This window comes from Hordeum vulgare, chromosome 7H, assembly GCF_904849725.1.
Source record: "Hordeum vulgare subsp. vulgare chromosome 7H, MorexV3_pseudomolecules_assembly, whole genome shotgun sequence".
NCBI classification, from domain to species: Eukaryota; Viridiplantae; Streptophyta; class Magnoliopsida; order Poales; family Poaceae; genus Hordeum; species Hordeum vulgare.
The window spans coordinates 519,281,775-519,299,828 of NC_058524.1; the positions used below are offsets into that span (position 1 = coordinate 519,281,775).

The 18,054-nt window shown below is 42.4% G+C and overlaps 1 protein-coding gene across 1 annotated transcript; it reads right to left on the reverse strand.

Moving 5' to 3' along the window:
- Positions 1–6,849: 6,849 nt before the first annotated feature.
- Positions 6,850–7,611, reverse strand: LOC123412846 (flavone O-methyltransferase 1-like). The gene has a single exon (XM_045105790.1). It carries the CDS (start codon positions 7,609–7,611, stop codon positions 6,931–6,933), a length of 681 nt encoding a protein of 226 aa, XP_044961725.1. The 3' UTR covers positions 6,850–6,930.
- Between the last annotated feature and the right edge of the window lie 10,443 nt (positions 7,612–18,054).

An 18,054-nucleotide genomic window follows, 5' to 3' on the forward strand; every position in this document is an offset into this window, starting at 1 on the left:
CCATTGATACGCCGAGTCGATGTGACCATCTCCTCCTTTTTGCCTCACAAACCTCCACCACACTCTATTCCACCTATAGTGCTATATCCATGGCTCACGCTCATGTACTGCGTGAGAGTTGAAAAAGTTTGAGAAAGTAAGAGTGTGAAAACAATTACTTGGCCAATACCGGGGTTGTGCATGATTTAAATTCGTTGTGTGGGGATGATGGAGCATAGCCAGACTATATGATTTTGTAGGGATAACTTTCTTTGGCCTTGTTATTTCAGAAGTTCATGATTACCTTGCTAGTATGCTTAAAGTATTATTGTTTTCAAGTAAATAGTAAACTATTATTTTGAATCTTACGGATCTGAACATTCGTGCCACAAGAAATAAGTTACAAATAACAAATATGTTAGGTAGCATTCGACATCAAAAATTCGGTCTTTATCACTTCCGTACTCGAGGACGAGCAAGAGTTAAGCTTGGGGATGCTTGATACGTCTCCAATGTATCTATAAGTTTTGATGGTTCCATGATATTATCTTGTCAACTTTGGATGTTTTATATGCATGAATATGCTATTTTATATCTTTTTGGGGACTAACCTATTAACTAAGTGCCTCGTGCCAGTTTCTATTTTTTCCGTGTTTTTGACCGTTTTCAGAAAATAATATTAAACAGAGTCCAAACGGAATAAAACCTGCGGGATGATTTTTTCCATAATAGAAGATATGCAGGGGACTTGAGAACCAAGGCAGAAGACCTCATGGGAGGTCACAAGCCCCATAGGCGCGTCCTAGGGGGGCACGCCTGGTAGGCTTGTGGGCCCCACGTGCCTCCTTTGCCCTACCTCTTTCGCCTATAAATTCTCTAAAATCCCGAAACCAAAGAAGTGAGCCACGAAAATACTTTTCCGCCGCCGCAAGCTTCTGTCTCTGCAAGATTCCATCTGGGGACCATTCTGGTGCCCTGCCGGAGGGGGATTCGGACACGGAGGGCTTCTTCATCAACATCATTGCCTCTCCGATGATGCGTGAGTAGTTCACCACAGACCTTCGGGTCCATAGCTATTAGCTAGATGACTTCTTCTCTCTCTTGGATCTTCAATACAAAGTTTTCCATGACCTTCATGGAGATCTATCCGATGTAACTTTCTTTTGCGGTGTGTTGGTCGAGATCCGATGAACTGTGGATTTATGATCAGATTATCTATGAATATTAGTTGAGTCTCCTCTGATCTCTTATATGCATGATTTCGATCATATCCTTGTAATTCTCTTCGAGTTATGGGTTTCGTTTGGCCAACTTGGTCGATAATTCTTGCAATGGGAGAAGTGCTTGGTTTTGGGTTCATACCGTGCGGTGTCCTCATCCAGTCTCTAAAGGGTAGTGAGGCACGTATTGTGTTGTTGCCATCAAGGGTAAAAAGATGGGGTTTATATCATATTGCATGAATCTATCCCTCTACTTCATGTCATCTTGCTTAAGGTGTTAGTCTGTTTGTTATGAACTCAATACACTAGATGCATGCTGGATAGCGGTCGATGTGTGGAGTAATAGTAGTAGATGCAGACAGTATCGGTCCACTTGTCTAGGACGTGATGCCTATATGTATGATCATTGCCTTAGATATCGTCATGACTTTGCGTGATTCTATCAATTGCTCGACAGTAATTCGTTCACCCACCGTAATACTTTCTATCATGAGAGAAGCCTCTAGTGAACATTATGGCCCCCGGGTCTACTTCACATCATATATTCAGATTTACAAAAATACCAATAATACTTTGTTGCACTTTTCACCTTCAGATCTCACATTGCAAGTAATCATGAAGGGAATGACAACCCCTTTATAGTGTTGGGTGCAAGTTTGTTTGTTTTTGCGCACGTACGTTGGTGCCTCATCTTGATACTCCTACTGGATTGATACCTTGGGTTCTCAAACTGAGGGAAATACTTATCGCTACTTTGCTGCATCGCCCTTTCCTCTTCAAGGGAAAAACCAACGCAAGCTCAAGAGGTAGCAGTGCTCCTGTGGAAATTGCGCGAGATCAAATTCCTCAGCCCAGACAAAATCCTCAACCATCTCATCCAAGGATTGCAAATGAAGTAGAACTTGAAAAAATCCTCGATGACATCAACGCGCCAAGTCCTCTCACTCGCTGAAAAGCTTCACATTTAGTTAACTTTTGTGGGCATTCCTCTTTTGTGTCTATCACAGAACCCTCAAAAGTTGCTGAAGCTTTCATGGAACCTGAGTGAATTTAAGCCATGCAATATGAACTTCTTCAATTCAAGCTAAATGACGTGTGGGAACTCGTCAAACACTACAAGGAATATGCTAATACACGACGCTATATTTTCGTCGCTACATCGTCACGGTTTTTCGTTTAGGACGACCTCGCGACGAAAAACCAAGCGTCGAAAACGGAGCGTCACAAATGAACAACACCGACGTTTTGATTGAAATCGTCATAACTTCTACGACGATTCCTGGATCGTCGTAACCTTTACGACGATCCTAAATCGTCGTTGACACTATAACCCAGTCCTACGTGGCAGTCCTACGTGGCAAAGTTACGACGAAATCAAAACATCATAGTTGAAATCAGCCCAACCCATTTCAATTGATCACATGGGCTGGTTTTATTTTTTTGGGCTTTTTCTTATTGGGCTTCTTTTTCGGCCTTAACCTATTTACAACCACTTTAGTATTTTTTTCGAATTTTTTTGCTTCATTATAATTTGGGCCCTGCCCTTTTAATGCCCAAATACATTTGGTCCAGTTTCAATTTTGGGCTTTTGAATTTTAGTTTTGTGTGTAGGTCCCACTTGTCATGTTCTTCTCATAATTTGTCCCATATGTCAAGAAGTTCTGGTCAGGTTTTCATTTCACACATTCTCAAATCGCATACGATATGAATATTTCAAATAGAGCAGAAAGGACATGTGAAATTCATCAAATTAACACGAAGGTAGTATATTACAAAGCAGATATGTCTATTATTACAATATATAATATACATTCTTGGATAAGTAGAGCTTCACACAATTGGCTTCAAGGCTTCGCTCTTCATCTTTCTTAGGCCTGGAGGTCCTATAGAAGAAACAACCATATTTGTAAGAGCTACAAGATACAGATCAAGAATAGAAACAAGGCACAAAAACAAGCAATCCATGGCGGAAACCTTGAAGCGACAAACGTTTTTGAACTCAGATGAGAGAAGTTTGAGTCTAGCCAATTAAACCAACTACCACTGATGTAACCTATAAAGATGGACTGAACAATAACAACATAAAAAAATGACAGCTAAATTATGAAGAGTCCTAAAATTGACCCCTTTTGGCCTTAATTAATTTTGTGAAGCTGAAATGATTAATCTAAAGTAATATATACCGGTATGTAGGCAGAAAATGTAGTTGAATGACCCATACTTGAATAACTCAAAAAAGAAGGCAGCATCAAATACTATAGTAATTATTATTGGACATGATATAGTAAGGTACTCTCACTGGTTAAGGTACTCTGCAGCACACGTACGTCGTACCAAAGTATGCGTCCAGACAGTACAAACAAACCGGATAGATACAAGCTGTACATACCAACACTAAAACCCTATATAATATGCATTCTTGGATAAGTAGACCTAAAGCATCTGAATGGAAAACTAGAAAACTTATAAACTTTTAAAGAAAAGCTCATTTTAATAACAGTTAGCTATATATAGTAGAGCAAAACCTGTTTATTTTAGCAACAGGTTTCTGAAGACATTCTTAATACGTTGAAGCTTCGAAGCGTATGTGTCATAGTAGAGCAAAACTTGTTTATTATCAAATGGGGGCATGTTGATTGAAAACTTACTGTCTGTAAATTCAGCTTTTGCTGCTCCCTTCTCCAGACTGTACTGAAGGGAGCCAATGGTGAGACTAATAGCAGGAATCAACATTAGTCTCCTTTCTACATCAGGAAAACAAGAACCAAGCATCAGATCCTACAGGTAGCAAAAGAAGACATTAATCCTACTGTATCACGTCAACATTTGACCATTTGAAGCAAAAGAAAAATGGGCGCTGATTGGAGTTGGAAAGCATAATAGTACATACTCTAAGGAAGGTACAAGTATGATAAAACAACAGTATTATTTATTCATTTGTCTACATGAATATGATTCATTAATTTATAACACAGCCATACATATAACATATGTGAATATTTTATTAGCTACCACATGTATTTATAATAATTATTTTTTAGTAATATATGTTACAACCATAATCTTCACATTGTATTTGTACATGTCCTTTGGATGTACAAAAGAAAGGCAATACCGATTGTATTAGTTAAAATAAAAACAAAAAATATATTAAACCATATATTGTTAGCAAGAGACATCTAAGACCAAATATTTTGGTTGTCTACATCGAAATGGAAGTCATATGTGCTAGACCAAGACATATCTGCATCAATCCCCGAATTAATTCTTCTCTTCATTAACAAAAAATATTGACCATGTTTCCAATTATTAATCAGAAAAAGTATGAAACTGATGTTATATCTATCAATCTCATATATATTCCATGTCACAAATAACAAATCTGAAGAAATATGCATTCTATTGGTACATGAAGCAACACCATGGAGATTCTAGCTCTACTACTTGAGGCTAGTAAGATATAGCTGATGTTGAGGAACTCGGAATTGACTTTGCTTTCACGAATATGGACACGAAAATATATCAAATAACGGAGTAACTAACTAAGTAAACTTCAAAACTTATTTAATGAACACTAATTATGAAAAAAAATGCAATGCCTAAACTTTGTACAAGTTTAGAGCAAAACTAGATCCTGCATATATTACAGATACGGGTGGTAATGACGAAACTTTTATTGCTGTCTGTGTAGATTTTAACCAGAAGCTAGCATATTCATGTGATTGATGCTCGAAACTTTAACACATAGTACAATTAATAAAGGGACATACTATAACACAACCATACATCGAATCTCCTCGTTACAATATGAATCTAATACTATGTGTAGAAAATTGTCGATGCGATAATCCTTTAGGAGGAGGTTCACATACCATGAAATACAAGAAGGGATATATATAAATGATATTGGCAAACCTACAATAAAGAGGAATTAGAAATCCATCTTTAAGAATACTCGACAAATATAATAATGGAACCAGTGAATTGACAACATGCAAACGGACACTAAAGATATGAGGTGTGCTTCGGGTTATCATGACAGGAGCCTAACAACACATATCATGACAGGGGCCTAACAACACATATCTCACAATCCACCGGGGAAGCAGGAAGAGCAGCCTGCCAAACGTGTTCCGGGGACAGCGCTGGCACCACCGCGACATACAGATAGCAACAAATATGACGACAACGCGAGTTCTCTTGTGACCGTGGCGGACCTGAGGAAGAGTGGGTTGGGACGGAGCAGGCAGCCGTCTCCTCACGTACGGACGATCGCGTCGTCGGCCGAGCAGTCCCACACCGACGCGCGAGCGTGCGATTTTGGGACCTCCGTCGAGGCCCAGGTCGAGGGAGGGAGCCCTTGACGACGACGCTGGCGGATCTAGGTGGGAGGGTCATGGCCGCCGCCGCCCTGGATCATGATATGGATTAAAGCATGCAAGGGAAGGAGATGAAATCGAGAGAGGGGGAGGCGAACCTTGCATGTGTGGATCTGGAATTTTCGTGTGCGGGGTCATGGCCGCGGCGCGCTCGCGCTCAGCGGCGGCCTCATCATCACTGTCGCTGGCGCCGCCGACCACGTCGGCCGTCCACGCCAGGATCCCTGCCATGGCTCTACTCCGATTGCATAGGGAAGCGGTGCGAATCAGTAGGAGAGGCGAAGTGCAGGGAGCTGGAGGAGGACGAATGAGGTGGCGGTGGGCGGCTTCTACGGGGAGAGCTGGATCTCGTGGAAGGCTCTCCAATTCCCGCAAACCATCCAATTCCCGCAAACCATCCATAGCCTATACGGTCAACATCATGCAAACAAGATACAGTACATCAGATGGCTTCTAAAGGTAAACACGCACACGCCACATCGAATCTGCGTGAAGGCTCCAGCGAGATAGGTTAACGAGATCGAGCCCCAAATCACTTGCTGCTGATTTGCGGCGCCGACGGTCACCAGGACGATGAAATGCCTCAGCAGCAACACAACAATGAACTGCACGGGCAAAGCAGAATTCAGACAGAGTTCCAGCCCATTCGTACCTGAAGTTCTGAACCTTGCATTGTGGTTCAAAGTCTCGGTCAGGGGTGTACAATCACCGTCACCGACCGGCACCAGGCAGCACTTCTGCCGGCGGCGCTCGCGCACTCAGCGTAGGCCTGGTCGCCGGCCGCCGCGTCGAGCCCGATCAACGGGGCATCCTCTGATGCCTCGTACTCCAGCCTTGGGACCTCCAGGCTCCCTGTGCACCACGAACAGCAGGCTAACGTGTGACGGTGATGACATGATTCAATATTTGACTCATTTGCAAGGCTGCAGGAGTGCATGACACGGCTGTACAGATGTGAAAATGGAGGGCATCTTTCTTATCTGCCATCTCATGGGGAGAATAATCAGGACAAGGTGTGAAGGTGGTTGGCACGCGGTGTACAACATGGCTTGCAAAACATCTAGACCGAATCCACGTACCAGTCGGCAGTTCTATCGATGATCATTTGTTCATCGCCCTGGTGACCGACGGAGCGTGGTGGAGATCCAGTTCTCGGAGACCTTGTGGTGGATCTTGGTGGTGATGTCCTTCCACAGGCCCGGCATCACCTGCTGCTGGAACGACGACAGCGCGGACACCATTAATTAAATGATACAGATTAATTAGTTTTCCCTTAATTATTAAGTAATTAAATGGTGTGGAAGTTAGATGAGAATGAGAAATATCAATAGGTGGGTGGGTAGCAAATGAAGCTACCTGGTGTACTCGATAGCCCAAAAGTTGGCGTAGATGTATGTTGGCTTGACGCCGGTGAATCCAGCAGCCCTGGCCAGCTTCTCCAAGTCCCTGAGACACCTTTCCTCGCCACCCGGGCTGTAGGCCAGCAGGCAGACGTCGATGCTGATCAACCCCTGCGCGCTGTTAATGGTCGCGTCGGGCTTGGGCGCCTTGGCCGGCAGGATGCACTCCACGTTGATCACCTTGCCATGGTCGGGCAATGCGCCGTAGCAGTTCTTGAGCAGCTTGGCACATTCCTGGTCGCTAAAGCAGTTGAGGATCCACTTCATGAGGATGGCATCGCCGCCAGAGGGCACACTCTCGAACATGTCGCCGCCGACGTGCTCCACCCGAGGGTAAGGCTGCGCGTCCGAGATTACGTGGGGCAGGTCGAAGTTGATCCCCTTGATGCCCGGGTACTTGGTGGTGATGGCATGGATGACGGTGCCGAGGCCGCCGCCGACGTCCACGAGGGTGCCAATGCCCTCGAATCCATGGTACAGCTCAAGCGGCTTCTTGGTGATGATGATGGAGTGCTGCTCCATGGCCTCGTTGAAGATCCGGTTGAAGCGAGGATCCGTGGCGGCATGCTCAAACCACGACGCACCGAACGCCCTGGTGAAGGCTCTGCCGCCCTCTAGGACCGCCTCCTTCATGTGACAGGTCGGTCAAGTGGTGGGGAGGGGAGAGGCTGGGAGCGACGCCCACCATGACCGATGAAAACACGACGAGGTATGAGGGAGCGACGCGGGGCTGTGGGTGGCGGCGCCGATGTGGGGGAAGGGATTGGATCGGGGAGCTGGAGAGGAAGGAGCTCGGGAGGAAGGGAGGAAGCAGAAGAGAGGAAGAAGGGAGGCGGGGGGTGGATGAAAAATGTGAGGACGACAAAACTAGGGTTTCATCTACAGAGTAGAGGGCTGCCGTAGGATCCGGGATCATCCAACGGACCTTAATGCATGATCCGCGTGACATCCTCATGGGCCAATCACAACGGAGTAAAACACTATGAATACGCTATGACCATCAAAATTGGTTGTAATTAACTAAAAATAAGTTCTTTTTCAGAAAAACATTTTCTATTTTCAAGTGACAAATATGGTTTTCTGTGAAGGACCTTGTTGACACCTGATTTTGTCATGGAAGAAACACATTATTAAGATGTATTCAAATGAATTTTTCATTTTCTTTGGACAAAAAATTCATTTTCCATCTTTCGAGTGCTCAAAATGAGTTTTCCAGTTCATGACAGGATCCATGGAGTGGTACACGGTCCGAGATCTGAGACGCGGAGGGGAGGGGAGGAGGAGGGCGCGGTCCGTACCTGGAGGGCGGTGGAGTCGTGGGCGAGCTTGTAGTCCTTGTAGAGGAAGTAGCCGCCGGCGGCGGCCGCGCCAGCGAAGAAGGAGGCCAGCCTCACCCGCAGCATGAACCCCATCCTCCTCCGCCGCCTCCGCCTGTGGTCGCTCGTTCCCCTTTCTTCTGTGGAGGATGGTGGAGGGGATGCAGCCGGAGTAGTTGGGGAGATTCAGCTGGAAGCAGGTCAAATTTGAACTACAACTCTTTGATAGATTGCTCTTTAATTTTCCCAAAAATCATTTCTAGGTACATAATTATCTATTTAATCATAGAAACACCAAAATATTTGCAAGAATCAAGCCCTAGCTACGAACGGTCATACCCACCGTTTGAACCGCATTTTGAAACACGCATGAAAAATTCAAAAAAAAATCAAAAAATTGAAAAACCTTCGCATTGTGTCATTATATCTGACCAACTTACCAGAACAAATAATAAAGTTGTAATATGGCAATTATTTAAAAAAAGTGTTCTCATGAATGGGCTATCGTGTGTGAAGATTCTTGGCTTTCAAGCCAAATGATCAATCTTATGGCCACATTCATGGCATAGTTTGTTCAAATGATCTAATATTATGCACAATGTTCCTTAAGGAAGTTTTCATTTTCCTTGTATGACAAATTCATTTTCCATTTTTCAAGTGCCCAAAATGAGTTTTTTTGTGAAGGACCTACCGTATATTTGTAGCAAAATTAGACCAAATCATTTTTCTAACATACTAGGACATATTTAATGTACAATTGATCAAATGGTTGGGTGTTAAAAGACTTTTATCGACCTCTCGTGAAAAAGACAAATTTTCGTTGAATCAGCTGAAAGCGGGTCAAATTTGAACTGCAACTACATTATAGTTTGATGTTTATTTTTTCTAAAAATCATTTCTAGGTACACAAGTATCTATTTAATCATAGAAGCACCAAAATATTTCTAAGATTCAATCACTAGGTAGGAACGGTCATACCCGCTGTTTTGACCGCGTTTTAAAATGGCCATGAAAAATTCGAAACAACTTCAAACAAATGGAAAACCATTGCATTGTGTTATTATATGTGACAAAGTTACCAGTAAAAATAATAAACTAGTAATACGACAATTGTTTTAAATAAGTGTTCTTAGAAATGGGCTATCATGTGTGAAGATTCATGGCTTTCAAGCAAATGATCAATCTTATGGTCACATTAATGACATATTTTGTTGAAATGATATAATATTATGCACAAGGGTGCATATTGGAATGGCAAACAATGCTGATTAAGGAAGTTTTCATTTTCGTTCTATGAAAAATTCATTTTTCATTTTTCAAGTGACCAAAATGAGTTTTTTTATGAAGGACGTACCATATATTTGTTTCAAAATTGGAGCAAATCATTTTTACAAAATACTAGTCCATATTTAATGTACAATTGACAAAATGGTTGGATGTTAAAAACTTTTATCCACCTCTCGATTCAGCTGGAAGCGGGTTAAATTTGAACTGCAACTGCATTATAGTTTGCTCTTTATTTTTCCCAAAAATCATTTATAGGTATATAAGTATCTATTTAATCAGAAATACATGGTGTGGTGCCTTGACGTTGAGGTTTGGATGGTGGTCGAGGGCCCAACTCCAGAGTGCATGAACTTGCATGCCAGCCGCATGGTCACCGCCTGACCGTTGCGTTGCCACGCGTTCTAGGTGGAATATGCATGTCTGGTGGGTTGGACAATCCCTCGGTAGGTGTCAGAAAGAAGAATACAATAGAAGAATCTCACGAGGAGACTGAACTAAGCTCAAACATGAATTAGCACCCAAGTGTTTGATTAGCGGTGCGGGTAATTCACATAGACAATGGGCCTAAATTTTGGCTGAGGATGATCATCTACTAAGGACACTCTATTGGCAAATTTTTAGCTCAAATGGATGAACCTAGGTGGCACTTGCTTTGTAAAGTAACACACTGCACAGAAATATGAATGTTGAAGCTGGGATCAAATTATTGAATGGATTGAGCTGAAATTTGGTGTATGATGCTAATTTGGGAATATGAAGGCAGTGTATAAAAATTATACCATTTGGACATGCCAAAGTGACACTTCCTTCACAATGTGCCAATCTGGACAAAAAATGGTAATTGAAACTGGGCTCACATAGATGATTGGATTGAGCTGAAATTTGGAGGAGGATGATAATTTGGGCACATTAACGTACTGTATAAATTTCATAAAATTTGGATAAACAAAAATTGTACCTCCTTCACAATGCTCTCTACTGAACAGAATATTGGGAAAAATATTGAGAGAAACTGGCTGAATTAAATGTGCTAAAATTTGGTGGAGTAAGGTTATATGGTCAGTGTCATCCCGTGGTAAATTTTCATCAACTATAAAGCAATATAAAATGTAGTTGCTTCACAAAATGAAACTATTACCAGAAACAAAGATTGGATCATGAGCTCACATGGATTGTGAGATGTGGCTACAATTTTATGGAGAGCTATGTTTTGGGCACATTGATGATGTGGAAAAAAATTCAACTCATTAGGATATTCCTATCTAGTACTTCCTTCACAAAGCTATTAGCTGAACACAAACTTTGGATATTTGCTGAGAAAGATTTACTAGGCAAATCATTACAAAAGTTTTCATGAGGCAATGATTTGGATAGGAAAGAGTGCCCAAAAAATATGAGGGTAATCAAAGAAATAGAAATAGCACTTCCTTCACGAAGTGCTATTCTGAACAGAATAGGAAAATGAATATTGCTGAATTATTTTTGAACTATGGAAGGAAGGGTTTTCACATATTTGAGAAGTATATGATCCAAAGTATTTATGAGAATTTTTCGAGAATTTTTTGAATGATAGAATAGTAGGTTGCTTCACAAACTAGGATGGGGTGGGATATAATGGACCCACGAGTGACATGTCAACATAGTTAGAACATGTTACGACATTTTTACAATCGTCGTAAAAGTTATGACGATCTCATCTTATGCGGTTACGACGTTTTGACTCACATCATCGTAATTTATATGTAGATTTGATCCCCTCAAACGGTTTACGACGATCTCGTATGAAATCGTCATAGATTTATGACGAATTCATCAACGACATTTTAAAAAACATCACATATGAGCATATTTCTTGTAGTGAAATGACCAGATCCTCGCAAGCACAATGTCATCGGCACCAAGTGGATTTTCCTAAACAAGCAAGATGAGGATGGTCAAGTGGTGACGAATAAGGCACGACTTGTAGCCCAAGGCTACACACGGGTTGAAGGAATTGATTTCGATGAAACTTTTGCACCTCTTGCTAGACTTGAAGCTATTTGAATACTACTTGCTTATGCTAATCATCATAACATTACTCTGTATCAAATGGATGTGAAAAGTGCATTCCTCAAGGGTAAGCTTGAGGAAGAAGTATATGTTTCTCAGCCCCCTGGTTCTGAGGATCCGACGCATCCAGACAAAGTCTTCAGGCTCAGAAAGGCACTCTATGGCCTCAAGCAAGCCCCTCGGGCGTGGTATGATACATTGAAGGAATTCCTCATGAAGAAAGGCTTCAACCTGGTTCACTCAATCCAACTCTTTTCACTAAATCCTATGATAATGAACTATTTGTGTGCGAAATATATGTCGATGACATTATCTTTGGCTGTACTGACAAACGTTGCAGTGATGAATTTGCTTAGATGATGAGTGAAGAATATCAGATGTCTATGATGGGGGAGCTGAAGTTCTTCTTAGGTCTTCAAATTCGTCAACAATGCAATGACATCTTCATATCACAGGAGAAATACCTCAAGGTTGTTCTGAGGAAATTCGACATGCATGAATGCAAAGGCATCAAGACTCCCATGCCTACCAACGACCACCTCTGCACTGATGAAAATGGTAAAGATTTCGATCAGCAGGTATATCGCTCGATGATTGGCTCTTTATTGTATCTATGTGCATCTAGGCCAGATATAATGCTTAGTGTTTCCATGTGTGCTCGTTTTCAAGCAAAACCGAAGGAATCACACCATAAGGTTGTGAAGCATATGCTTCGATACTTAGCTCACACACCAACACCAGGATTATGCTACCCCAAGGGCTCAAATCTTCATCTCACGGGATATTCTGATTCTGATTATGCTGGTGACCGTGTGGATCGCAAGTCAACATCTGGCACTTTTCATTTCCTCGGAAGATCATTAGTCTGTTGGTCCTCAAAGAAGTAGAACTGTGTTTCTCTCTCCACTGCCGAAGCTGAGTACATTGCTGCTGGATCCTGCTGTGCTCAACTGCTATGGATGAAGCAAACCCTCAGAGACTACGACATCAACATGAAGAATGTGCCTCTCTACTGCGAAAATGAGAGTGCAATCAAGATCGCCTACAACCCAGTACAACACTCGAAGACTAAGCACATCCCGATTCGTCATCATTTTCTTTGGGACCATGTCCTCAAGGGCAATATCATCATCGACCATGTGAAGACTGGTGATCAACTAGTAGATATTTTCACTAAGCCCTTGGATGAGAAAAGGTTTTGCAAGTTGAGGTGTGAGCTAAATATCCTAGAGTCTTCAAATGTTTTGTGAAAACTTGCAAACATCCTAACACTTATGCAAAATTGATGACTTAGATGTGCAACACATGAAGAATTGATTTTCTTCAATTAATGAAGAATATCACTCTTAGTGTGATGAAATTAATGAAGAATTCGGTTCTCACGGCCCTACGACAATTGTACGCGGTGCCTGAAATCATCATTCTTATATGGTGGGTCATGCCACCACCCAACTTTGAAATTCTTCAAGCTGTTTTTCCTCAAAGTTGTAATTCATCAATCTGACACTTTCTCACAAAATCCTCAAGTTCTTTTAATCTTCAAATTCTTCAAAGCATTTGATGATTTTCATTTGCATATATAGACTGAGATTTCAAAGTCCTAAACAACAATCACTTATAGCTCATTCTTCAATTTGATATTTCATCTAAGTGAATGTGATCGGACCCGACTCCCCTCTATGCTAAGCTCAACCCAGTCTATTCATTTCTTCATATGCGTTCTACTTGACACCTGTTCAAAATACTCACTGTGTCCTTGTCAGTTGAGGACTTTGCAACGAAATCTTCAAATCTTCAAAAATCAATTTTTATAACATTACACCGTAACTGCACCCACTTCCCATGATCGGATAACCACGAACTCCACCACTTCAATCATGGGCTCCACGTGTCATGCAGAGACGAATAGGAAGGGTAGTTCGCTCTGAAAGCTTCGGCCGAACAGTTTTTCACCTGAGCTATAAATAGGCCTTTACCCCCCCCCCCCGAGTCAAAACTCTTCGTCCTCTCATCTTCTCTTCGCTCGAGCTCAAGCCTAGGGCCACCGCTAGCAATCTCATTGCCGGTGAGGAACAACTTCACTTCCTCGCCCTCGCCCTCGCCGAACTCACGCCGGAAGCAGAATCTCTCCCTCTGCCACCGCCGTAGCTGATTTCTGCCGCCAAGTTAGGGTGCAAAAGATCTGAACCGAAGAGCTTCACTCTTTTATTGCTCCTGTTCTTCGTTTTCTTCGCTTAGGGTAATTAAAATCTTATTTTACTCCCTCCATTGATCTATTATTTCACTTCAGACTCGCGAAATCTGTTTTTCCTCAGAGTGTCTGTCAACCACGCACACTCTTTCCTCAAACACTTGATGAATTTCACTAAGCCACTCAAATTCTTCATGAGATTCCTCAATTGTGTAAATTCTCGAATCTGCACAACTCTGGAACGCAAGATCAGAATGCTTTGTAAAATTCCTCAAGCCACTAGTGAAATTCCTCAACTTCTAAAAAATTTAAATTTCTTCAAATCTGAGAACGCATATGACCTCTCCAAATTCTTCGCGCCCATACTCTGTTCACAGGTACAAAAACGTCAGTTGATGAATCACTAGGTTCTCATCAACTTAACTCATTTGGAGCGTTCCTCGAACAGTATCATCAATATCTTCAAGAGTGCATATTCATCAGCAAAAGCCTCGTTTGAAGAAAATGGAAGATGACAGGAAGCAGAAGGGAGGAAAGAAGCTTGAACAGAACACAACTTTTGATATTGCTGAAGAAATATACACTGACTACTACACTCCTGATGAGGAAATATATGACAAAGAAACCATGGCGAAGCGCAAGATAAGGCCTCAGAAAATTGAACGCAGGTGGGTGAAAGAGTGGAAGGAATACCGTTATGTAACTCCAAAATATGCAAAGAAATTCGCCCTCAAGCCACCTTGCAAGAGGCCTCCTCAGGGTGATAAACAAGCTGCTCATCCCTCAAGCGTTGAAACCATTGAGTACCCTGATGAGAAAGCCAAATATTTGTCTATGTTACAGAAGAAGGCAGAACATCCATGAAGAAATTCAACGATGACTCTGTTGCTGCTGCCACTGCCGCCACCTCTTCAGCTGCTGAGGCCTCTGCTACAGCCATTCCTTAGAAAAAGACTGTGCCAAAGAAACCAAAGGCCTCAGTACCAAAAGAGAAATTGCCTCATAAGGCTGCACCAGTGACAAAATCATCAACAACAGCACAGTCCTCACAACCTCAACAGAAGCAGCTCATTAAGCATCAGCCTGCTCTATCAAGTTCCTAAGTGTCGTGTGCTACGAGCTCTGCTGCAAAGTCTTCACCACCTTTATTGAAGACTAAAATGACTGCTAGTAGAGGCATTAGACCAAGTCCAAGAAAAGTCATCAACGTTCCCTCTGCATCAGAAGGAAGTGAAGAATTTGATGAGGAGACACTTCAAGAAATCATCAGAAACAAGCAGGAACGAGTTGCTCAAGCCTCAGGCAGCTCCATTCCTCTAGCGATGGACCACGAAGGTTTTGCTGGACTTCACTGATCTCTGGTATGAAGATCCAAACACACCTGTTGATGACTTGAAGCTTGCCCCTGGTGTAAGACACATGGTAGCCACTTTCATCAATGAGGCAAAGTGGAAAGAGAAGCAAGCCAAGAAAGCAAAGGTTGCTAAGCTCAAGAAGGAGAAATTCCTCAGGCAGAATCTCCTCAAGTTGACACCTGAAGCACTTGTATCAACTTAGGCTGAACTCAAAACACTAACAAACAAGTATACAAGTATTCACACTGATCGTGAAGGCATCAAGGTGAATTTCAGCAAGGTTGCATCAACTGTTGTTGACGAATACAACAAGAGAACATCCCCTCCAACGCAGCAAACAACACCTCAGGCAAGCTACACTGTTCAACTACCAGAGGAAGATGAAGCTGATGAACCTGCTGCTCAGGAAGTTCCTCAAAATACTCCTGCTGAAGAAAATGTTCGTGCTTCAGCTGAGGAAACTGCCAGGACTGAGTCTGCACCAGCTCCTGATGAAAGTAATCCTTCACCTCAACCCTCAAAGGTGAAGAAGATGATTCTGTGTGCATCAGACGTGAAAAATACCAAAGCTGCTGAGAAAGAAGCAAAGAAGAGAAAAGCTTCAATGATCTCAGAATCTCAGAGGCCAAGCACCCAAAGGTCACTCAGTTAGAGTCTTCAACTGCTCCTGTGGATGCTACCCCTCTGAATGTAGCTCCATCCTACCTGCTGGTTCCCTTCAGAGTTGACTATGTCATTCCTGAAGATGATGAGGAAATGGAGGATGCTGAAGCTGAAGAAATCATGGATGAGGAAATACTAATTGATGATATTCCTCAACCTACCATTCCTCAAAAGACCTGTGAAGAAATTGTGGATGATGATGAAACTAGGTGCAGCACTCCAGTTATTCATGATGACTTCTGGGAAGAAACTCATCACTCACCAAGGTCAACTCAAATTCCTCCTACTCCTGCTGCAACAGAAATCCTCACACGATTTGATGGGAAGACCTTCTATGAGGAATCTGCTCAAGAATCAGCTGCATCAGCTAAAGACAATGCAACGAATAATGCTACAACTACCTCCTCCAACAAGCAAATTCCTCAAGGTGAGGAAAATCCTCAAGCTGAAGAAAATCCTCAACCTGATGAAAATCCTCAACCTGTGAAAATTCTCAGAATGAAGAAAATGCTCATGCCCCAAACACTGAAACTCCTATTGTTGTGGTAAACACAGAAACATCAATGATAGTGGTTCCTCCTCAAGGACAGCAACATAATCTTCAACCACGGCAGAATCAACCTTTCTCCAAAAGGCCAAAGTTTCAAAAAGAGGCATTTTATGAAGAACGCATGTACTTCACTTGCACAAATCCTTATGATAAGCTTCGCATGATGCACCAAAAGTTTTGGACAAGGAACCAACTCAACTACTATGCTTCAGTGCTCTGTGGGAGGAACAAGATATTTCAGCATGAGCATATTCCTCACTATGACATGGAAGAAATACCTTGCTTCACTCCAGTCCTCAACGTTCTTCACAATGCTGGATTGGTGCCTCTTTGCACTGACATAGGTGACTGGAACTGTGACATAATTCTTCAGTTCTACGCCACTCTGCATATATCTGGCAACCCAAAGGATGTCAACACTTGGGTTTTGGATTGGATGACTCAGCACACGCACTACAAAGCGCATGCCACTGAATTGCTTTGAGCTCTTCCAGTCTCAATTCCCTCAGAAAATGTAGTGTTGATGTATGATGAACATGAACTGCCCAACAAATTGATGGAAGTCCTCATGAACCCTTTGGCCAAGGACCAACCTCCACGGACTCGCTTTCTGGTTCAAGACTTGAAGTATGAACCACGAACAGTCTATAGAATCTTGGCCAATGTCATCGCTCCTATCAAAGGGCAAGACAGTGAAGAAGATGTCATAGGCATCACGAAGAATATCCTTTTCAATGTCATCCATGGCATACCAATGAATCTTCATGACTTCTTCCTGAGGACTTTGGCTGATAATGCACTGTCCCCATTTGACATGAAGATTTATGCATCGTGGATCATGAGATTAATCAGAAGCACGTCAGGCATCAACTACCACGCTGATTATAATATTCACATCTGATATCTGCCGCCAATCAGAGTCATCAAGCAAACATTTGAGCATGTTGAAGGCAAAGGAAAATCTGTGATTGATGAAGGAAATCGGCCCCTTGATGGCCAGTTTCGTCAAGTGGAATCATATTCTTCATATGATGACACTGCTACCCAAGATCCACCAAGCCCAACTGCCCCAAGAGTGATGAATAACAGAGAGCTACTCCTTAGTCTTCATCAGAAGGTCGATCGCAATCACAAATGGGTCAAACGTCAATTCAGCGCCATTGTGAAAACCCTCAACGAGACTGAGAATCCAGTGAGGAAAAATCACTATTATCTTCATGAGGTGTTTGATCGTACCTGGGCCACATTGGCTCATCTAAAGACTCAAGAGGAACTTGAAGAATTAGAGTTTACTCAAGACTTCGGCTGGTCGTGGCCTCCCAAGAAGAAATTCAAGCCAATTCCAGTTCCTGACCATGAGGACAATAATTTTTATTCATTCTGCACTGCTGAGTCAGATGAAGAACCAGAAGACACTGCAATTGGTCCAAGGAAGACGCCTGTCGCCAAGAATCCTTACGCCTCTTCATCAGCCAAGAAGTGAATTTATTCAAAGAGAGTTAGTCCTCAGTTTATCCCTTTTCGTCACTTGATGACAAAGGGGGAGAAATTTGAGTTAGTCTTCAAGCGGGATATATTTTGGGGCTTATAAACTTTATAAAGTTACAAACTCTTGGCTCTTCTGAAGTGTTTTATGTAATGAGGTGTAACTTAAACCCGATAGTG

What these genes read in the sequence shown, in the direction of transcription:
- LOC123412846 (XM_045105790.1), bottom strand. Translation starts at nt 7,611, where the DNA reads ATGAAGGAGGCGGTCCTAGAGGGCGGCAGAGCCTTCACCAGGGCGTTC.